The sequence below is a fragment of the Rattus norvegicus genome, chromosome 10 (genome assembly GCF_021556685.1).
Source record: "Rattus norvegicus strain SHRSP/BbbUtx chromosome 10, alternate assembly SHRSP_T2T, whole genome shotgun sequence".
Classification (NCBI taxonomy): Eukaryota; Metazoa; Chordata; class Mammalia; order Rodentia; family Muridae; genus Rattus; species Rattus norvegicus.
Window position 1 is genome coordinate 67,559,074 of NC_141543.1, and position 23,369 is coordinate 67,582,442.

The 23,369-nt window shown below is 41.9% G+C and overlaps 1 protein-coding gene across 1 annotated transcript in view; it reads right to left on the reverse strand.

Moving 5' to 3' along the window:
• Window positions 1–1,921: 1,921 nt before the first annotated feature.
• Cpd (carboxypeptidase D) overlaps window positions 1,922–23,369 on the reverse strand; it is a 63,957-nt gene continuing 42,509 nt past the window's right edge. The window contains 13 exon segments of the mRNA NM_012836.2: window positions 1,922–2,340; window positions 3,962–4,061; window positions 4,583–4,768; window positions 5,704–5,835; window positions 9,614–9,678; window positions 9,779–9,874; window positions 10,193–10,324; window positions 11,042–11,177; window positions 16,524–16,719; window positions 18,341–18,664; window positions 20,467–20,636; window positions 22,274–22,416; window positions 22,867–22,969. Of these exon segments, the coding sequence (NP_036968.1) occupies window positions 2,114–2,340; window positions 3,962–4,061; window positions 4,583–4,768; window positions 5,704–5,835; window positions 9,614–9,678; window positions 9,779–9,874; window positions 10,193–10,324; window positions 11,042–11,177; window positions 16,524–16,719; window positions 18,341–18,664; window positions 20,467–20,636; window positions 22,274–22,416; window positions 22,867–22,969 (2,010 nt within the window). The 3' untranslated portion in view covers window positions 1,922–2,113.

A 23,369-nucleotide genomic window follows, 5' to 3' on the forward strand; every position in this document is an offset into this window, starting at 1 on the left:
CCACCTCAGTACATCAGAAGTTCATTAAAACTTAGAGCAGAAATTTGTGTTTCATTTCAGGAAAAGATGACGAAGAGAACTATTCTATATATTCATCTCTAACAAAGTTTCATACATACTTAAGAAGGCGTGGCCTGTGACCAAGGCGTGGCCTGTGACCGCTGAGATGTTCTGTTAAAGACACACTGAATTCCAGAGAACAGTGGAAAGTGTCATTAGTGAACTCTAGTAAAGTGAAGAACGTCACATGAACTTGGTTTCTAGTTGTCCCAAGCAGGGCCCAGCCACAGGCCACTTGTTGGTTTTCTGACTTGGCACTTTTAAAAATAAAGCTGGAAAAGAACAAACACATCTTTTAGGAAAGCGGAAGTGTTACTGGAAGAAATGGAGTCCCGTGCTCTTCATTAGCATCACCTGCCTCCAACTGTTCTGCTCCTGCGGCGAGACAGGGACTCACACACGCTGACGCCAGGACCTAAGCCACCTAAGTGACTGTGGCTAACAGATACCACGATCTCATTAGTCCCTCATTAGTCGTTAACCAAGATGCCAACTTTTTACAGCCACTTGGGTGCATTCCTCACCAAGTGTAGCTGAGTGACCTGGTGAGCTGAGCCTTTGGGGTAACTGACACATCAATGGTATGAATACAGTTTGGAAAGGGAGGAGCTAGTTTTGTGATCCCCTGATTTAGTACAAGTTCAGCAGCAACTTGGCCATTAAAAACATTCAAAGATATTAAACTGTTACGTCATTGGTAAGACTCGCACTTACAGACAGCATCATTCCACTGAAGAGCATTCAGACAGACACAGTAAGATGCCAGTCCTGTAGGTCTCTGCCTGACTGGCACTGAAGAGGACACCTTCCCACCAATGTCCTATCACATGGCAGTCTTTCAGCTGGTCCTTTCACTTGGAAAGAGCCATATTTCAAAGCTTAGAACTGAAAAATTTTAACATAATTGCTTGATCAAAAGAAGACTGTCAAAGGAATCATTAGGACAAAGAACCGAATTGCTTGCAGAGGCCTATGTGCAGAGGCCATACTATTTCCATGACAATATGCCATCTCGGGGCGAAGGCTTGGGCTGGAGCATCAAGTGTAGACATTTGGATCCAAGTGTAATAAGAATGTGCAAGTAGGTTTCGTCCACTTTTAGATAGTTTCAGCAGTAGAATTCAGAACCTTTAGGTGTGGGACCATATGGAAACCACAGGTGTACACACAAAAGAGGCTGAGATGTAGGAAACACTAAGGAACAGGCATTCCTGGGGAACAAGTGCTTCACAGTTAAAGCAGCAGCACCTATGGGTTTTACCAAGATAAGACAGACAATGTCCTTGCTTCTGCTCCAACCCCCTTTCCCCTCTACTCACAGGGCATCTGGTGCCTCCACAGCAAAGCCAGTGAGTTCTCTTTTAAGATGAGGATATTTAGAACTTTGCTAAACCTTACAAGAGAGGTAGTAAAATCCTGCTAAAAGCACAGCCCACCGGTTCTGACCCAGTTTGGAAACAGGTAGAAAGACAAAGACGGAAGCCCGTTTATTCCATTTCCTGATGTCATGTTTAAAAATCATCCAGCCTCCATTAAACCTGAATAAGAGAAAGCCCAGCCATTTGCTAACTGGAGAAGAAAACTCCTCAGTAGATGGAGAAAAATCTCGAGTTTTTAAAGCTTTATGTCAGAGTCTGACTGGTGTCCCTGCCTTAATGTTTCTGGATTCTTTTGGCCTTTAAATTAAAGAGAACAAAACTAAAGCCACTAGTAAATGCCTGATGTGCAAAACACATCTACTAGATGGTTGTATGCTGTTTCTGTAGGATCTTTGAACAGCTCATCTTAAATTAAAAAGGGAAACAAAGTGGCTGTCCCATCTTCTGCTGCATAAATAGAAATCAGATTTTTTTTTTTTTAAGAAAAGGTTAAGAGTACTTTTAAGGAAGGGAAGTTCAAAACTGCCTGTGACATTCAGAGAGTATGAATTTAGCAGGCTAACTTCCCAAAGCTCTTTGAAGGAGGAAGGAATCTCTCTTCTTACTGCAGTGTCTCCCAAGAGGAGCTGTCATTTGCCTGGTACTTAAGCAGGGAGATATGCAAACCGTGCTTCTCAATGTTTGCTAGAATATAATGTCTCTTCCTCTGTGTCCGTTTCATCCTGGAACTCATGGCTTAAAAGGGACTTCTTAGAGCCAGTTGACATCATGCGAATTTCATCTTCATATTCATCATGATGCTGCCGCAGCCGGTGGAAGCCATCTTTGTGTCTGTTAGACTTGATAGAGCAGATGCACCAAATGATGCAAGCCGTGAGGATCAGCGCTGACATGGTGGCACCTGTCCGACAAAACCACATGTGAGTGTCAACAAGCAACTACCTCTGATGGCACTTTTAATAATATATCATTTGCTTTAATTTCATGCAATTAAGAACAATTTGATTGTCTGGAGATGATCCTCTGTGGTAGACCTGGCAGGCAAGAAGCCGGGGGCCCAATCTCTAGCATCTCAACAAACCCACTCTGTCATTCTAGAAGCATCGCCCTTACTGTAGCATGATGGGAGAGATCAATAAGCAAACCAGCAAAACTCAGGACCCAGTAATTTTTAATTGTTTTAGGGTTATTTTCCAAGATCGATCGATCTATCGATCTATCTATCTTTATTTCTCTTTCCTTCCTTCCTTCCCTTGTCTTTTTCCTGTGCTAGGAATTGATCCTAGGGCAAGCTCTCTATCACTGGACAGCACTTCCAGCAGACTGTTATTTCTTTCTTCTTTCTTTTTTTAATTTTTACTTAAAGATGTTTAAGTTACATTAAGTTAAGTTACAGAGGACCATTTGTATACATTGGTTTTCTTTCTATTGTGGGCTTCAGGGTTGAACTCAGGTCATCAGGCTTGTGCAGCAAGATGCTGCTACCTGCTAAGCCATCTTGTCAGCATCCACCCACCCGTCCTATCCATCGATCCACCCTGGGTCTCACTGTATCTCAGGCTAGCTGAGACTAGTATAGTCCTGACTGGCCTCTAACTTGCAGTGGTTTTTTATTTTAAATTTGTATACAAGATTAGCAAAACAATAGCCTTAGCAAAAAAAAAAAAGTAATAGGCATGAAATAAAATCTGAGTGCACTCCAGCAAATAGCTGGCAAAGCTAGACTTAAACTACGGCTGAATCCTGACTCCTGTGCCTTCAACCACTGAGTTCTTTGTATTTGCCAGGCTCAAGGAGAATGGTAAGCATCCCACAAGCAGCTCTGTGCTCACACCATGCTTCCAAGGTACCATTCTCACCCAAGACCCCCACGCTGCAATGGAGCTTGGGTTTTTGCTTTCAGTCCAGTTACACTGAGAAATGAATGGGAGGTTATTGTGTCAGACAGATGAAGTACACGGGAACATTGTTCTTTCTACACATTTCCCCCTAACCTTTAAGTAATTGAAACAATGGCACAAATTAACCCTGGCAGGGAAACATTTCCTCTTTTCTGGACCTTGAAAAACCAAAGAGTAAATTCTAGCAACCAGTATGATCTTGATGCAAAGTGACACTTGCCTGTTCCACACTACTCAACAAGACCCCATTGGGGCCAACTATGGCTCTAGGATCTGGGGATGCAGATAACTCTCTGTTGCCTGAACTTTGTTTTGGTGGTGGACATTAAATGTAGACAGTGCACTGGGCAGGTACATATGAGACCCACGGTGACTAAGGTGATGCAAAAATTTAGGGTTGAGATAGTAGCAGTCTCTCAGTAGAGATTAATTTGAGGATGGACCTGAAAAACTTAGGGGCAAGACAGAGGAACATATAGGACAACAGCCGCTTGGGAAATCAGGTTTGGATGGATAGACTCTGGGAAAAGCAGTTAGAGGTGTTTGTGGGGACTAGCCACTCTCAAAGTGTAACAGCAGAACTGGTTTTAACATCAAGTTCTAAAAACTGAAAATCTTTACCTGACACAGTTACCACAAGTTCCCTTGGCAAACCAAATATCCGGTTATCTGTATCAAAGACTATCACCACAGAACTGGCTGCATCATGATGCACAAAGACCTAAAACAATAAAATTTAAGAATTGTGAAAAGTCACTTATGGGAATGGTGAGATGCTCTGCAGTCAAGAGCACTGGCTGCTCTTCCTGAGGACCACACACAGTGGCTCACAACAATCCAGAACTCTAGCTCCAGAGAATCTAGGAATCTACACCCTCTGCTGGCCTCTGCTGGCATTGCAAGTGAATGGTGCACAGCCCACACAGGCAGACATCCATACACATCCATGTTAAATTTGCAAAGCCACTTTTAGGATACTGCAGTCCTGTTTCACTAAATGCTTTGGGCCTATAAAGCAAACCAAGAAGGTAGCCAAGAACCATCTGCACTATATAAATGCTATGCAAGTTATTCTTTTGTTGCCGAGGAATAGAACAATACCTTTTGGCAACAAAAGGATAATAGATTCTGTAATTGAGAGGTGGGCATATTTTTACTTCTTGTTTCCTAATAAGAGTTTTAAAATAAGGTGCAAGTGTTAAAAACAATAAGCACTTATCAAATCCAAGTTGAGTTTCTTACCTGTGAATGCTGTTGCTGATATCCATCAGCGATGGCATTGATGTTATGGACCCCAGGAGCTAAAAGCACATGGAAATAACCCCCCTCTTTTGTGTGTACTCTTATTCCTTCATTGAGTACAATTACTGCTTTAGAGATTGGTTTACCAGTCTTGTCTTTTACTAACCCATGGACTCCTTTGTGGACCTGAAAAAACAAACAAACAAACAAACATAATTTTCAAGATGTCAGCAGATATTTTATAGGCAATAGTTTGAGGCTTGATCAAAATCAATCAAACATGTGTGTGCACACATACACAATTGAGGCTACCATCATCAAATTAACAAACCCTGTCTCAAAAAAAAAAAAAGGGGTTTGATGAGTATATTATAGCTCAGGGTTGGGTCCAAATCGACCTGACCCTGTCAGCCTAGCTAACCTTTGTCCCAAGTGACTCTGACTATCTGCTAATCAGTCAGTGCTCCCGAGTCAGAGCCAGCGATAAGAACTCTGAAACAATGAAAGCCTAAAGTCTTCAAATGCCTTGAATGATTTCCTTCCATGGCAATGCTGAGTGTGACTGTGTGATCCTGAGCTTGAAGAACAAGAAGCCCCCAATTACAGCAGATTCAAGGTCTGTGACTGCATGGCATCTATGGCATCCATTTTGGCAAGCAAAAGCTGAATAAACCTCAGGCTCAGGAGATGGCTCGGAGGAGAGATTGCTTTCCACCCCGGCGTGAGGACTGGAGCTTAGATCCCGATAACCCATGTAAAAGGCTAGGTGAGCATGTCAGCCCACCTGCGATCCAGTGCTCAGGAGGCAGAGATAGGGAACCCTGTTGGTTAGCCAGACCAGTGAGGTCTGGGTACATTGAGACATGTGTTTTAGTATGTATAGTGGAAAGTGATCTTAACCTTTGACATGTATACACGTGATGGCTCATGTGTGAATAGCATCTCTCTCTGCCCTCCCCTCCCCCTTCATACACAAAAGAACAAAATTCTTCTTTCTATATACATTTAAAAAACAATGTTTTACTAAAGGTTCCCATTGGATACACCCCTATGATGACGCCTAGCCTGGGGCTCTGGGTTTGATCTCAGTGTCAGAGGGAAACAACTGGAAAGAAGCTCACCTCCACCAGCATGCTGAGGAGAGACTTCTTGTTCTCTGCCCATAGGGCAGGGAGTTGAGCTGCACTTGGGAAGTAGCAGCAGCTTGTGTATACTGTGATTTCTGGGCAATGGCCATAGGTGACACTATAATCCTGAAATATAAAGTCCAGAATCAAATTAGTACACGTGAAAATTAACTTTGTAAAACAAATGAACTAAAAAAAAAGTGTGTGATGTGAGCAGCATTTGTGATACGTCTTACAACAACTGTAAATAAGTCAGCATGTATAAAAAGGGTCACAAGCAGGACAGCTCCTCAGGAACATCCCGTGAGGACAGTGACTACGTCCCGTCCATTCTGATGTGGGAGTGCTTCCCACCATGCCTGCAGGGATGGAGAGTTTACTGGGGTTTGCAGGGAGGGCCAGCTTGCCCTTCAGCTCTCGAACCCCCTGCTGCTCCCCTGGCACTGGAGGCAGAGGATGAGCACCTCCTGATCCTCTCAGTCTGGGCCTGCTGTGGCAATGGTCACTGCCATAGGGGAGCACTTGGTCAAGTGCAGACAGATTCCAAACTACCTGCCACCTTCCCTCAACTCTCTCATTTACCTAATGATATTAACATTCTCACGGTGTCAAGAAACTTCATCTTTTTTTTTTTGTTATACCCTTTTTCTTTTCTTTTTTTTTTAAAAAGAATTATTTATTTATTTTATTATGTGAATACACTGTGGCTCTTTAGACACACCAGAAAAGGGCATCAGATCTCATTACAGATGGTTGTGAACCACCATGTGGTTGCTGGGAATTGAACTCAGGACCTCTGGAAGAACAGTGCTCTTAACCACTGAGCTATCTCTCCAGCCCCACCTTTTTTTCTTATTTTTGAGATTATAACGTAATTACACAATCTCTTCCTTCTCTTTTATCCCTCCAAACCCTCCCACACACCCTTCCTTGCTCTCTTTCAAATCCATGGACTCTTTTTTCATTGATTGTTGTTACCTATATTATGTACACACATATGTATATGCATATAGATTGCTCAGTCTATATCACATAACTAATATGTATGTTTCAAGGGACAGCTATAACCAGTTGGTATGCTGTTCCTTGGGGAATACTATTTCTCTGACTCTCGGCATTTTTAAGTCGCCTGCAGTTCCTTACATAGGGGTGAGGCCCTGTGTTTCCCCCCTACCCACTTTGTCCACTGTGGTTGTCCTTGCTCAGCTCAGTTTTAGGTGGTTTTGTTGGTGAGATTTTTATGGTTTAGCTTCTGCATTACTAGAAGGCACAATCTCACATCAAACTCTTTGATCCTCTCTGACTCTTACAATCTTGCCCTCTCTTCTGCAAAGTTCTCAGAACCTGTAAGTGCTAGAGTTGTTTTCTAGATTTATCTCTTGGGACTGGGCTCTGCAACTCTGCATTCTGATTGGTGTCTCTCTGTTGATGAAGGGTGAGGACTACATTTATCTGTGTTATAAGAATAAATACTTAGAATGTAGTTAGTGTTCATTTTGATTTAGTAAAGTTGGTGGTAGTAGATTCTTCTCCAAGATCTGTGACTTCACCAGCCCAAATAGTTAATTACGCTTTTAATTAACTGTTGGAGCTGGGAACTGACCCTGAAACCTCTGGAAGAGCAGCCAGTGTTCTTAACTGCTGAACTAGGTCTGTAGGCCCCCACATAGTAAACTCTTAAAAAAAACAAACAAATGGAAATTCAGTCAATTTCCTGATACTCACAAGAACAAATGGTCAGTTAGCCACTCACTGTGTAACTGTGACTGCACTTACTAACGGGGTCAGAAAGAAGAGCTATAGATTCTACACAGCCCCTAAGTAAATCCAAACGGCCTTTTATGCAGAGTATGAAAAACCAACTTTAAGTCCAGCTGGGATTGCCAGGACTTTTAAATAACCCAAACAATCCTTAAGAAGAACACTGTCAAGACTTACAAACCACGGTTATACCAAAAACAGTGCGACAGCAAAAGAACGGCTGCAGATCCGCGAGATACAAGTCTGAACATAAAGCCATACCTCTGTGTTTAGAGGCTTTCTGAAAGGACGCTGAGACCATCCAATGAGGAGAGACTCACATTTTTGACAAATACAATACAATACAATACAATACAATACAATACAATACAATACAATACAATACAATAAAATAAAATAAAATCTAGATCCCTGCCCTCTCATGAAACTAAGCTCCTGTTTCACACCGTATACAAAACGAACTTAAACCATATTGAGGGCTAAAGTCATAAAACTCTTACAAGAAAAACAGAATCTTAGTACGCCAACAAATCACGAGGAAGCAACCTGAATTCCATCCCAGGTCCTACGTGGTGGAAGGAGAGAACTGACCCACAGGCTGCTTTCTTGCTCCCACAAGTGGCACATGCTCACTTCTACCCCCAAATAAATGTAATTATTTAACGCTAAAACAGCAGCCTATAGGATGGTAAACTATTTGGAAGTCATGTACATGAGAAGGATTCAATATGTGGACTATGTAGAAAACTAACAATCCAATTACTTAACATTTATTCTTACTTTATGAGTATGGATGCTGTTTTGCCTGCATGTTTATGTATGTGCAGTAAATGATGAGGCCAGAAGAGGGCACTGGACCTCTTAGGATTGGAGTTACAGACAGTTGGTTATTAGCAATCATGTGAGTACCAGGAATTGAACCTGGGTCCTTTGGAAGAGCGACCAGTGCTCTTAAACATCTCTCTAGCACCCCAATTAAAAAATTAAAATTACTATTGTGTGTGCATTCATGTCATAGTACACATGTGAGGGTAAAAGACAATTTGTAGGAGTTGGTTCTTTCTTTCCACTATGTGTGTCATGGGGACTAAACTCAGGTCATAGGCTTGGCAGAAAGCGCCTGTACCCTCTGAGGCAGCCTGCTGGCCCAAACCTGATTGTGAAGTGCACAGAAGATCTGGATAGATAACTTCTCCGAAGAAGCACATAAAAAGTAACTCCAATATCATCAGCCATCAGAGAAATGGAAATGAAAACCACGGTGAGATGATGTTATGTCTATTAGAACACGTAAATGTAAACCACAGGCATTTCTGAGGATACAGGAAAGATGGACTCCTTGGATGCAGCCGATGGGTGTGAGGTGGTAGAGATGCTACGGAAAAGCTTGGTTCCAGGGTTGGGGATTTAGCTCAGTGGTAGAGCGCTTGCCTAGGAAGCGCAAGGCCCTGGGTTCGGTCCCCAACTCCGAAAAAAAAGAACCAAAAAAGAACCAAAAAAAAAAAAAAAAAAAGCTTGGTTCCTCAGATCGATCGTTAAACACGGAACTGAGACAATGTCTAGTGATGCCATTCCTAGGTCTCTCCCTAAACAAAGTGAAAACTCAGGCTTAAAGATACCACATGCCCATGTCTATCAACATATAAGCTGATAAACAAAAGGTGCTGTGTATAGTGGAATAATATTTTGTTCTAAAGGTATGTGATATGTGCTATAAAATGGAGAGACTTCAAAAATTTATGCTAATATAAGAAGTTAGATACAAAAGGATTAACATGTAAGCTAACTTAGGAGATATTTAGAATGGGAAAATCCCTAAAGACAGAGTAGCAATTACCAGGAGCTGTGGGAAGAGAGAACAGGGAGCCCCTCACTGCTTAACTGGTATAGGTGCAGTCTGAAGTAATGAAACGAACAGAAGTAGACTTGGTTGTAAATACAGTTAGTGTTACTAAACTATACAATTAAGAATGTTTAAAATAGAACATTACTGTCAGGCTAATTAAGGCCTAAGCATGTTGAGGAAGTCACAGGCACAGATACCAGATGCCAGTCACTTTTCTATCTGAGAGAAGGCAGCTGCTTTTTGCTCAATGACCAGCATTCTTAGCCCATCTAACCGCGTTCTCCAAAGCATACGTACCTTCATGCTGCCCAGGTGACTGTGCCACTCTGCTCCCCGCATCACTCCTCCTGGTATGTTCTCATCTATAAAAGTCATTGTGAGATACAGGATCAACAAGACCAAACTCTCCTCTCCCCAAAACAATCAACCAACACAAGTAACTCAGAGTAGGGGAGTGCCTACCTGAATTATTTGGGCAACTGGGCTGACCCATGTGCATTGATGGGTGGTTATTTGCATAAAGAGACGCCAGATGCTTTAACGTTTCTTTGTTTTCCACTACCAAGAAGAAAAATGTGAAAGTCAGTCACGCTTGTATTCTCAAACTCTACAACAGTAACTCCTCAAAACCTGGCAGCAGAGCTTACTGGACAGATATTACTAGATGCCAGTAGAGTCTGGCTTCCATCGGGCCTTCCCTCTCCAACCTGACTGAATTCTTTAAGAACAGTATGGGTAACTTTCCAAGGCTGATTATTTTAGCATAAAGCAAAGCAAATGCTCATTACTGAAAGACTTCTAGAAGGAGCATTACTTAGTGACGTGGAATGTCCACCAGGATAAGATACTGCATGTGAGAACTGATACTCAGCTTACCTGTCTGGACTGGCTTGTCGTACGGATATGTGACCAGCACAGAACCACCATCTAAAGCAATGGAAAGGCTGAAATCCTGTTTTTGAATCAAGTTTTCAATGATGGCTTTGGTCTCAGGTTGGGAAGCATTACCTAAAAACAGAAAAGTTAAAGATAGAATATCGAGTTTTAAATTTTTGTTAAAGTATAAAGAAATACTCTATTTGAATTCCATCACAATGCTGGCTTACAAAACTTGTAGGGAGCTAGGCAGTGGTGGTGTGTGCTTAGTCCCAGCCCTCGGGAGGCAGAGGCAAGATCTCTTGAGTTCCAGACTAGCCTGGTCTACAGGGTGAGTCCCAGGGCAGCCAGGGCCACACAGAGAAACCCTATCTGGAACAACAACTATAAATTTGAGGGCAACTGTCTCACCACATGCTGCCTCAAGCAAGAAAGACATATTCATATCCTCAGAGGGAGGTTACACCAAGCTGTGCATAGTTTGAGGTAACATGTGCACATTAGTACATTACATATAACGGCATGCACATGTGCTGTGTGTGTACACATATGCAGAAGGGTAGAGAAAAAGAGGGCCTTTGCTACTATAGGCATTGGGACACCCCAACAATCTCAACTAAGTTTCTTTAAAAAAAAAAAAAACATACACAAACACAAAACTTCAACCACTTTTGCAAAGTGAAAGAAAAAATGTTTAAAATGTTTTCTGAATGTCTATATTGATTTATACTTCACACTCACAGCCTAGACAAGTACCACTCATTCCTCATCCATGAAGTGGGGCTGACCAATCTCCTACACAGAAAGACTTATTTCAAAAGCATGAAATGGTCTAAAGCTTAGACCTACTTGTGAAGTCTGTGTCCAGGTCCCTGCCACGGGCATTTGTGTGCCCAGTCTTCGAGGTACAGTCTTTCTCCTGTGCTCGCTCTCTCCCATCTGGATTCAGAGAGGGGACAATCACAATTCTAGTCCTGTCAACCAACTAAAACAAAAAAGAAATCAAGACTTCATTAACTCTATGTGGAACTGACAGTTACCTCCTCCAAACACAAAGTCTTTATTGTTCATTTTAAATAGGTTTTTTTTTATTTTTTCTTCCATTTTTATTAAATTGGGTATTTCTTATTCACATTTCAAATGTTATTCCCTTTCCCAGTTTCCTGTCCATCAGTTCCCTAACCCCTCCCTCTCCCATTCTATGTGGGTGTTCCCCTCCCCATCCACCCTCCTTAAATAGTTATTTTAAAAGGCAAAACACTAAAAGAAACTGAAGTGCAAAATACAACTTTTATTTGCTTCAAACAAAATTTAAAATAAAGGAGACAACTCTGTATAACTAATAGTCCTCATGGCCTCTTGGTGACAAAGAATGGTGGTCACAGACGCATTCCTGACATATAAAACCCAGCTTGCTGGCTGACTTTCTGTGTAAATCAAGCCCATTCCTATGTTCGATTACTTTTGTGAATTATGGTGGTGAGATTGAGCAGCCACACAATGTCTGTTGCTGCAAAGCCTAACTATATACTGTCTGGTCCTTACAGAATGTGTCTGTCATCACTGCCGTAGTAATAATGGTGGGACCATTTTCTGGATTACAGGAGGGAAGATAAAATCTGGACAGAGCAATGCCTTTTCAGACAAGGAGAGCTGACAACTGTGTCCACAGTCATTGATGCCTACACATGGGACATGGAATAATTCCTGAAGTGCTTCCTACTTCTTATAGTGGAACACTTAATTTTCACTGTCATTTTGAACGGACTTAGACTCACCTCAGAAATACCTCTGGACATGCCTGTGGGGGTGTTTTTAGAGACGTTTAACTGTGGACCCACACTCAGTGTCAGTGGCACCATCCCATGGACAGGGGTCTCAGACAGTGTAAAAGGGGGAAAGGGAGGAAGCAAGCAGTAGACGGCTCCATCTCTGTGCTTCCTGACTTTGGACTAAATGTGACTGGCACTTCCTACTCTGGACCACTATAGGCCTTCACCATCACGATGGGCTCTCATCCCTCAAAGCAAGAGGCACAATGAACCCTTTCTTTCTGAAAACACATGAGACCTTTAACTCATTGGCTCTTAAATTTCCACTTCGACACAGACCTACAACAGGATCTCTGCATCCCTTCGCCCCCTTTCTCTTTTATCGGGTTCCACCATGTCCCAGGCTGGCTTCAAAAGCTCTGAGATTTCTGCCAAAGTATTTTAGCTACGATATGGTCTCTTACTACCAAGAGAGCAGAAGGTACAAGTCTGGCTATTTATGAGAACAGCCTGGGCTGGGGTTTACCTCAGTGGTAGAGCATGCATCTAACATATACAATCCCGGAGTGTGGTCTGTAGTGTGTGATGTACACGCCTATAACCCCATAGTTTCAGAGGTGGAGGTGGGAGTGTTGGGAGTTTGAAGCCAACTTGGGCCATAAAGCAAGTTCAAGGCCAACCTCGGCTACCTAGTGAGACTTTGTCTCAAACAAACAAACAAACAAACAAACAAACAAAGCTGAAGCTGTAGCAGTTTATTCCTTGAGGGGAGGAAAGCCTAAGGAGTTAAAAAAGAAACATTGATGCCCCCTAGGGATGAAGCCCAGGCACTGGTGTTTTTAAAGGTTCTAAGATTTTTCTAATATACTGCTGGGAAATTTCACTATCATAGACTGTTGTAGTTTGCCCTGGAGTTATCTGTATTTTGATGCTAATTCCACTGCCCCGAGGACAGCTGCCTAGTCACAAGCTCAGAACTCAGGTGACTACACCAGAACCTTCTCCCCATTTAAATTGTAAAATACAGGTGAGGACAGGAACAGGATAGAAGGAGGCCTGTCATTGGATGAGAAAGAAGGATGGGCAGGAGAAGAGTTTGAAGGAAGAGGGGACAGAAATGGAAAGGAGGAAAGGAGGGAGAGGGTGAGAAGCCATGGCAGGTGATGTTAAGATTCTGCTCTGTGAATGAACCCACACACCTATGGTCACTTGATTTTTGACAAAGGAGCCAAAACCATCCAATGGAAAAAAGATAGCATTTTCAGCAAATGGTGCTGGTTCAACTGGAGGGCAACATGTAGAAGAATGCAGATCGATCCATGCTTATCACCCTGTACAAAGCTTAAGTCGAAGTGGATCAAGGACCTCCACATCAAACCAGACACACTCAAACTAATAGAAGAAAAACTAGGGAAGCATCTGGAACACATGGGCACTGGAAAAAATTTCCTGAACAAAACACCAATGGCTTATGTTCTAAGATCAAGAATCGACAAATGGGATCTCATAAAACTGCAAAGCTTCTGTAAGGCAAAGGACACTGTGGTTAGGACAAAACGGCAACCAACAGATTGGGAAAAGATCTTTACCAACCCTACAACAGATAGAGGCCTTATATCCAAAATATACAAAGAACTCAAGAAGTTAGACCGCAGGGAAACAAATAACCCTATTAAAAAATGGGGTTCAGAGCTAAACAAAAAATTCACAGCTGAGGAATGCCGAATGGCTGAGAAACACCAAAAGAAATGTTCAACATCTTTAGTCATAAGGGAAATGCAAATCAAAACAACCCTGAGATTTCACCTCACACCAGTGCGATTGGCTAAGATCAAAAACTCAGGTGACAGCAGATGCTGGCGAGGTTGTGGAGAAAGAGGAACACTCCTCCATTGTTGGTGGGATTGCAGACTGGTAAAACCATTCTGGAAATCAGTCTGGAGGTTCCTCAGAAAATTGGACATTGAACTGCCTGAGGATCCAGCTATACCTCTCTTGGGCATATACCCAAAAGATGCCTCAACATATAAAAGAGACACGTGCTCCACTATGTTCATCGCAGCCTTATTTATAATAGCCAGAAAATGGAAAGAACCCAGATGCCCTTCAACAGAGGAATGGATACAGAAAATGTGGTACATCTACACAATGGAATACTACTCAGCTATCAAAAACAACGAGTTTATGAAATTCGTAGGCAAATGGTTGGAACTGGAAAATATCATCCTGAGTGAACTAACCCAATCACAGAAAGACATACATGGTATGCACTCATTGATAAGTGGCTATTAGCCCAAATGCTTGAATTACCCTAGATCCCTAGAACAAACGAAACTCAAGACGGATTATCAAAATGTGAATGCTTCACTCCTTCTTTAAATGAGGAAAAAGAATACCCTTGGCAGGGAAGGGAGAGGCAAAGATTAAAACAGAGACTGAAGGAACACCCATTCAGAGCCTGTCCCACATTTGGCCCATACATATACAGCCACCCAATTGGACTAGATGGATGAAGCAAAGAAGTGCAGACCGACAGGAGCCGGATGTAGATCGCTCCTGAGAGACACAGCCAGAATACAGCAAATACAGAGGCGAATGCCAGCAGCAAACCACTGAGCTGAGAATAGGTCCCCCGTTGAAGGAATCAGAGAAAGAACTGGAAGAGCTTGAAGGGGCTCGAGACCCCAAAAGTACAACAATGCCAAGCAACCAGAGCTTCCAGGGACTAAGCCACTACCTAAAGAATATACATGGACTGACCCTGGACTCTGACCCCATAGGTAGCAATGAATATCCTAGTAAGAGCACCAGTGGAAGGGGAAGCCCTGGGTCCTGCTAAGACTGAACCCCCAGTGAACTAGTCTATGGGGGGAGGGCGGCAATGGTGGGAGGGTTGGGAGGGGAACACCCATAAGGAAGGGGAGGGGGGAGGGGGATGTTTGCCCGGAAACCGGGAAAGGGAATAACACTCGAAATGTATATAAGAAATACTCAAGTTAATAAAAAAAAAAAAAATCAAAAAAAAAAAAAAAAAAAAAAAAAAAAAAAAAAAGATTCTGCTCTGTGCATTTACAGGTTTATTAATGTTCTTAAGGGATGGATGGTGTACTGGGCTTTGTATGTTTAGGTGGGCAATTATATCTTACCAATTGGGCCAAAGATTATTGTGTTGTGTGTTCTTTTATGTATAGATTTAAGTGTAATGGAGTGTGGGGCAGCTGATTTGGGCCACCACAGAGTTGGGATGTGTGTTTCTGGCATGGAAACCTGCCTTGGGAACTAGATAGGTAGAGAAATTGCTGCCAGGCTCAGAGAGAGGCCTTTGGCAATGTGATATGGGATGGAGCAGAGCGGGTGAGACGCTTTGCTGACTAAGAATTAAGATATCCAGCAGATACCTTGGGGCACTGAGGTGCTGGACCTAGCGGGGTAAAAGACAACCCTACTTTTTTTAAATTTTTTTTTTTAATTTTACTACAACATTAGACGTGTCTCATTTTAAGAGAAAACAAACAAAAAGTGTCTGGGAGACACTTTTGCAACCTGTAAGACACTGTCAATGGAATCGACTTTGCAGGAGATAACAAAATAATCTGTGATCAAGTCCAATTTCACCTAGGTACATAGGTGATCCTCGTCAAGATGCCAGTTCTCTCCCAGTCCCTTTAGGGGAAGGTGGTGCACTACAGCAATACTTCGTGGGCTTCAGCACAGGATGCACTGCTATTTGTTTTTAATTACGAGGAAAAGAAAACAAAAAGTAGACTGTATGTTGGTTTAGATTTGCTTTACTAATTGCTGGCTTTCAGATGTTTAGTGAATTAACCAACGCCTCTACCCAGCTTCTACTTGTGTTACAGCGCTTAGGGCTGAGCAACAATGTGCAGACAGTACTGAGCGGTAGTGCTTGGCACAGTCGTGTATCCCACAAGTGCTCGCCCTTCCCACCTCTCCTGAGTTCAGTGTAAGCACAGTTAATGGATGCATTTTCTTATCCTCCTTGCCCTACATCAGCAAAGATCAAGGCTTCTTAATCATATACAACTAAGCCTCTAGGACAGACCTCTTTTCTACGGCCACAGACGGCTGAATTAGATAACGCTATATCAGTCTGTATGCAATTGCTTGCAGCCAAGATCCCCAATGGTTTTATCTAGTACCCAAAAAGGAAAAAAGAATTATGTCTTTCACTGTATTTTTCAATAGTAAAGTGACTTGTCTATAAGTAATTGAGAATGGCAGATCCTGAAGTTAGAAAGCACAGAATTGTGGGTAAGGATAAAAGGAGCCTCAGCTTACAGGAGTACTGGACTGAACGTAAACTTTCAGTAATTTTTGTTCTTTGCTTTTCAACATAAACAAAGAAATATACTAGAAAGACACTATGAACTGTGAGTATATATAAAGATGGTTCTTTTTCTTTCTTATAGAACCACAATGTACTAAAATACTTCTGTGTAAATTCTACTAAGAAATTAAAAAGTTTTAAATGGCGCTCTGACATCAATGATCCCAGAGCCTTCGTCTTTGAAGTATGGCAAAACAAACTATTCTCTTACTTGGGTAACAACTGGATTCTTTTTGTAATTCAGGCAAAGAAATTCTGCCAGAGCCAAAAGCAGTTCAGTGCCAACTGGAGCGTTTCCATGGATACCAGCAACAAAACGAATCTTCGGTTCTTCAGGTTCTGATATGTTGGGCTTATTGGAGATTTCAAGGGACCAAATGTGACGATATTCAACACTCTGTCCCAAACTTTCAGAAACCAGAAAAAAAAGTCAGCAAGTAATCCAGTGTTACGTTAAACTCAACTTACAGGCTTTAAACAGAGATGGAGCACAACGGCCTTACAGTCTTTAAAGCCTGAGACACTGTATCAGAGAACCTTCGAGGAATGCTTTTCCTTGAGAACTGCCAGACTCAGAGGCAGGATTGTTCCACAGCCTGCAGACTCAGTCCTCACACATCGCAACACTGAGTCGCTCCAATCCTTATCATGTAAATATTTAAATATACTAAATGTGGGAGTCTCTCTTTTTAAAATCTAAATTAATCTGTATGAATAACGGTTTATACCTTACAATAAGTGCAACATCAGCTTGACAGTAAAAGTTAAGTCAATAAAAACAAAATCAATTATTAAATTTACTTTCATAAGAGTTTCCAGCTCACGGCTGGCTTCCTTTACCATGACAGAAGATTTACCAGACCTAGATAGGAGTAAAGAATTGGCATTAAATTGAAAAACATTAATAGGACAAAAGTGATTGCTTTGTCACAACGCCAGTCAATGGAACTTGGTGCCTGTTGATATACCACTTAAAAAGCCCGTGACTACCAAAGGCAGATATGTTGTATTTTAAGGAATTATTTAATTTTCAAAAGCACATCTTGAATTGGAATGGCTAAAATACTTAATGAGCTTTTTAAAAAACTTAGCTAGCAGGATACTGCCTGATTTGGGCTTTATTTAAGTAGGGGCCATAAGCAGTGGGCAGTGGTATGGCTATGGCAGATGACTTTAAAGCCCAAACAAGGCAGAAATACTAAAGTCTATGGAAGAAAGGAAGTTAGCTGGCTCTTCCAAATTAAATATTGTTCTGCATCTGTAAACACTGTAAATCAGAATTTAAAAAGCTAAAGTTTCTGGCAAAATTTTAGAATCAATGAAACGAACTGAGTAAAAGAATAAAAGGCTAAATGATACTCAGTAGGTGAGCAGAAGACAGCTTATGCACTCGTGGCATACGCTCAGTAGGTGTGCAGAAGACAGCTTATGCACTCGTGGCATACACTCAGTAGGTGTGCAGAAGACAGCTTATGCACTCGTGGCATACGCTCAGTAGGTGTGCAGAAGACAGCTTATGCACTTGTGGCATACGCTCAGTAGGTGTGCAGAAGACAGCTTATGCACTCGTGGCATATGCTCAGTAGGTGTGCAGAAGACAGCTTATGCACTTGTGGCATACACTCAGTAGGTGTGCAGCTTACACGTGCCTGGCATAAACATCCCTGATCTGAGCTCAGCCTTCCAAAGTGTGTCCACTGCCCTCAGCAAAATGAAATAAGCTAGACAGCATTTAGCGAGGAGACAAATCTGCAGCGGGAACTCGCAGACACGTGACAGTCAAAGGAGAAAGTGACAGGAAGAGAAACTCTGACTCTCCGAAGGCTCCATCCACACCATTAATCTAACAAGAAGTTTCCACCGATGCACAAGACTCACTGCCAGAAAAACATCCTTGTGAGACAAGACTCCAACTCTCGTCCATCAGCTCCCCCAGGTAACCCTCTGAGCAAGCATAATGCCTGTTCTGATGGGGCAAAGCATGAACAGACCCGCTTAAACGAAGGAAGAAAAGCAGGGAGATCTTACGTGGTAAGGTTTGTAATGTGTGGGTAGTTCATTACGAGTCCTCTCAGGAACTCGGATAAGTCTTTGTAGGAATGGTATCGATACAGAGCCAGGTCTGAGGACGAGCTTAACATGAAGCCTTCCAAGCCATTCTCAGCCGAAAGGTGTTTGATCAGTGCTTCAAACTCCTTAGAAGTTGGGTCGCTGGTGTCATCAGTGCTGGTGCTATGCCCCTTTCCTTTCTTTGACTCATTGTTTGCATCTGTTGAAGATCGAACAAGTGTGAAGTTGACCTGAATAGCACCTTCACTCCTGACGGTCACGTTCTTGGTGACGGGGTTATACCTGTAACAGAGCAGACAGGACAGATGCACACTTTCGCAGTATTCAAGCACCAGGAAATAGAGGTGTGAAGAGAATGAATGAATTCCAGAAATAAACATGTCATTTCCAAAAGGAGCAAGTTTCAACCCAGAGTCAATTTATTATTTAAAAAAATAACAAAAACAAACATAGGTAATGTATAATATGAATAAGTTTCTAAGATTCAAATTAGGATTTCATGCTGGGCATGGTGGTACACAGCACAGCTTTAATCCCAGCAGAAGCAGGCAGTTCTCTGTGCTTGAGACCAGTCTGGTTGCCATAGTGAGTTCCAGGACAGCTGGGACTATGTAGAGAGACCCAGTCTCAAAACAAACAGAATTTCAGGGGCTGGAGAGTTCAGTAGTTAAGAGCACTCACTGCCTGCTCTTCCAGAGGATCTGGGTTCAAATCTCAAGACCCACACAGTGGCTCACAACTATTAGTAACTCCAGATCTAGGGATCCAATATCCTCTTCTGGGTGCTGTGGGTAACAGGCATGCATGGACATAGATGTAGGCAAAATATTCATACACTTAAAATAATAAAAATAAAATATAATTTCAAATGCAAATTTGAACTTATTGCAGCTACCAGTGGTTCCTGGAGTCTGAATCCATTTGTCAGCATTTATGGTATGTGGGTGGGAGAGCCTGTGGTAGCAACTTAGGACATTCTCTACCAAAGACAGGATTTTTGCCTGCTTCTCAGACACCTTGGGGCTCTAGCTTCTCTAATTAGTCTGCCAAAGTAGAAGAAAACAACGACCTGCAGGGCAGGAGCGTGGGCTTCTGAGCCACCGGCTCTTTAAAGGCTCTCTGTTCTTGGTGCAAAGAAAGGCACTAACAGCTCTGCCTGTCTCCAAAGGGGAGGAGAGAAGTCTGTGGTAGTGCCTACTCTTGCTAAATCATGCACCAAGAAAACCAGCTGAGTGTGGTGATGTGTCTGTAACCTTAGCACTCCAGAGGGAGAGGCAGGAGGATCAGAAACTCAAGTCAACCTCAGCTACACACTAAGTCAAGCCACCTGGACCTCACCAGCTCCTGCCTCACAACAGCAACGAAACAAACAAAACCAACAACAAAAGAGAAGTTTCAGGTTAAATAGGTGTTTCCAATTCATTACCAGTTGTAAAGGACTGTAAAGACAACCAGGTTGTTTTAGTTTTCTAAAAACAAAAGAAAAAGAAAAGCCACAGGTTCACTTTCTTCTTTTTAATAAATAAATCTAATTCAGCATGCACTTGAGAGGACCAAGAGTTTTGGGGTCAGCCTGGGCTACATGAGAGACCCTGTCTCTCAAACAGACAGACAGATATAAAGAGGAAGATGGCCTTACTGCAGTCAGCAGAAATTTTCATGAAAGCAATGATGTGAATGTATCAGAAAATGAGTGCACACGAGAGCTTGGCGAAGCTATAAAATATAGAACGGTGTTCTTGAGGGAGGGACCGAACTGCATGACCTTACTCAGCGGAACATAAGTATTTATCTTTTCCCCCCTTACTTCTTCCAGAAAGCATGTCCCAGAATTACTACTAACAGTGAGGGAAGTCACAAGAAGAGGGCAGATGATCAGAGTGGAGGAAGGCAAAGAAATATGACTTCAGAGGCCTATTCGATGGTGTAGGGCCACAGGCAGCAGGTGCTCACTGGGGAACGAGCTCCAACCCTCCCTGCACTGTTTAGCCGGCTCTGAGGGACTTTCTGGAAATAACTTTGCAGAGGGAAGCCCATGTTTGTCTTATTCCCAAGCTTTCAATTTGAAAGGATTCATCACTTACCCTCGAGCAGATGCTGTGATTTTATATGTCCCTGGGACCAAGAGACGCCAGTAATCTCCAGCTTTGTAAGTCGTCACTGGGTGATTAATTTCAGCAACACTGAGGGTGGCATTTAATATGCCCCTACCATCTGTGGCATCAAGAACAAATCCTTTGACACCCTGATGAACCTGTATAAAGAACAAGAATACCAGATTTTAAGGGAAAAAACCCATCTAATTACTTTGGGAACTCATATCCAAACTAAAAGATTACTAATAATGTAAACAAAGGAGCTACCAGAACTTCAATGTTCCCAGTAGAGCTGAATTTAAATGCTCATTAAAACATGTATTTGCTTCTGAATGCCTGTGAAAGCAGAGGCCATGGAGGAACATAAGACAACTTCAGATTTTAGGACACTGGGACTACTTCCAGTATAGGATGCTATAAAAGAAAACATGCTAGAACTGTTTTGAATGGATTATTTTTAAAAGGAAAATATTCTATATTAAAAAGGGCAAGGAGATATAAAAATCAAATATACTATATCCTGCTTGTGCATATATATATATATATGTATATATATATATATTTGTAGGGCACATAGAAATTTGAATATAGACTTACAAATTATGTAATATTAGAGAACTGGTATAATTTTCTGGGTATCTAGAGATGAGATATAGAAGAATATTTTTATTTTTAGAAAATAGATGCTCAGAAGCTAGAGAGATGTCTCAGCATTTAAAAACACTAATTATTCTTCCAGAGGACCTGGGTTCATGTCCCAGTACCACATGGCAGCTAACAACTGTCTGTAATTCTAGTTCCAGAGGACTTGATAGCCTCTTCTGGCTTCCACAACCACCAGACATATATAAGCAAAACAGCATACACATAAAATTAAAATAAATAAATACAAGTAAATAGATGTCCAGGCATTTAAAGGCAAAATTCCCCAATAGCTCCAATTTCTACCGAAATGGTTCAGCCAAAAACAAGCATATGAACCAAAACAAACAAACAAACAAACAAACAAACAAACAAAAAACATGCATCTGTGAATTTTTCATATAAGTAAACCAAAGCCAGCAAAATGTTAGACTTGTTAAACCTAGGTGTGGTATAGGAGTGTTTACTGTATCAGTCTTATGCCTTCTCTATGAATACCACAAATACATACCACAAAGTATTTTTAATATTAGCATCAAACTTTAGAAAATGATAAAACTGTGATAGCTAACCACTCTGAAGCATCTTTACCTGTTAGCCACTGTGCACATCCAAATAAAAGGAAACCATTTTACACCCTCATGTGCACACAACGACAACAAAAGAACATCCTTCATACCCATCACCTGGCAAATGCTTCTAATGAGCTAATCTATGTCAGCTTTTATAAAGCCAGGACAGACTGACCACTGGCCATCACAGCAGATGCTACTTTCTTCACTCACTGTTTTCTTCATTTAGACAAATAAACTCATCTATACCCATGAATTTTCTATGTAAATAAAAGAAACTGGAATACAGAAATAGAGCAAATAACTAAAACAAATTAGAATTCGGAAGGTATTTTCTGGGGGTGGAGAGATGGCTCAGTGGCTAAAGGGCACTTGCCTCTTGCAGAGGACCCTGGTTTGCGGCCCAGGACCCACAGGGCCTCTGTGGACTCTGCACACATGGACACACATACACATATGCAGGAAAACACTCATACACAGGAGAGTATTTTAAAGACACTCTCCCTTCGCTATATAATAACTACCCGCTCACAAAGCTCGCCTGGACTTGGAAGGACTCACACTTGTTTCTGAGTAGTTACCTGTTTCATAAACTGGATTAGAGATCTCCGGTTTTGCTCCCAGTACTTTGGCAGTTCCTTCTCGAATGGATATTTCACACAACCTAGTTCGATGGTTACTTCAAAGCAATTCGTCTGTAAATAGTTCCAGTCCTGCATACCACCTAAAGGCAAAAGCTTAAAACCGTCACTTTGAATACATTTTAATAGTTTAGACTCTACAAGGTGAGGATTATTCCTAGTTAACACCACCACCACCACCACCACCACCAACTTCTCTTGGCTCTGCAGTTATTGACCAACAGTAATAACTCCTGAGAGGGCCCTTTGATCTGCACTCCATAAGCGCTCACAGTCTTCCCAGTAGCACATGAAAGACTTATAATGATTGGGAGGTAAAAGGCCATACACCAGTCAGTCAGACTGTAGTGCAATGTCTATGCAGAATTCAAACAGCACCAAATGCAAAACAGGTAGAAGGTTACTGTAATACCTTAAATCATTGAGCATTAGGAAAAAAAAAGTTCTTCCTCAAAATTGAAAAGGATCATTAGGAAGCAGCACTGTCTAGGAGAGTGGGAAACCTACATTGTAAAGCCTTGGTCCTTATTTACCTGGGACATTATACCAACTCGCTCCATTCGTTATGCCATGAGGAAAATACTCATTAAGGTACATGTCTTTGCAAGGTCTACCTTGGAACATCTGCGAGTTTTCCTGAAAGAGAGAAAAGAGTCTTTACTGGTATTTGCTTGCATCTACTTTTAAACTTTTTTAAACTAGTGTTTTATGTGGTTCAGGAACAGGTTTACAAAGGTTACCAGAGGGTGTATAAGAGGGTTTCAAGTGGGAGAAGTCGTGAGGCTTTCAATGTATGGTTTTCTGTGTCTGTTGGATTTTGACCATGTGAAGACCTGAGTTTTGATCCCTGGGACCCACACTGACTCCACAGAGTCACATATACATTCACATACAGCCTGGAGGAGCTGGGGTTGTGCTGTGTGTTTCTGAGATGACACTGTCCCTTGGCTGTCTCAAGCTTCCCAGCACTGATCAGAGAATGGGGCCGACAGTTCTCATCATACAGTCATACACATTCACACACAGTTATGAGAAA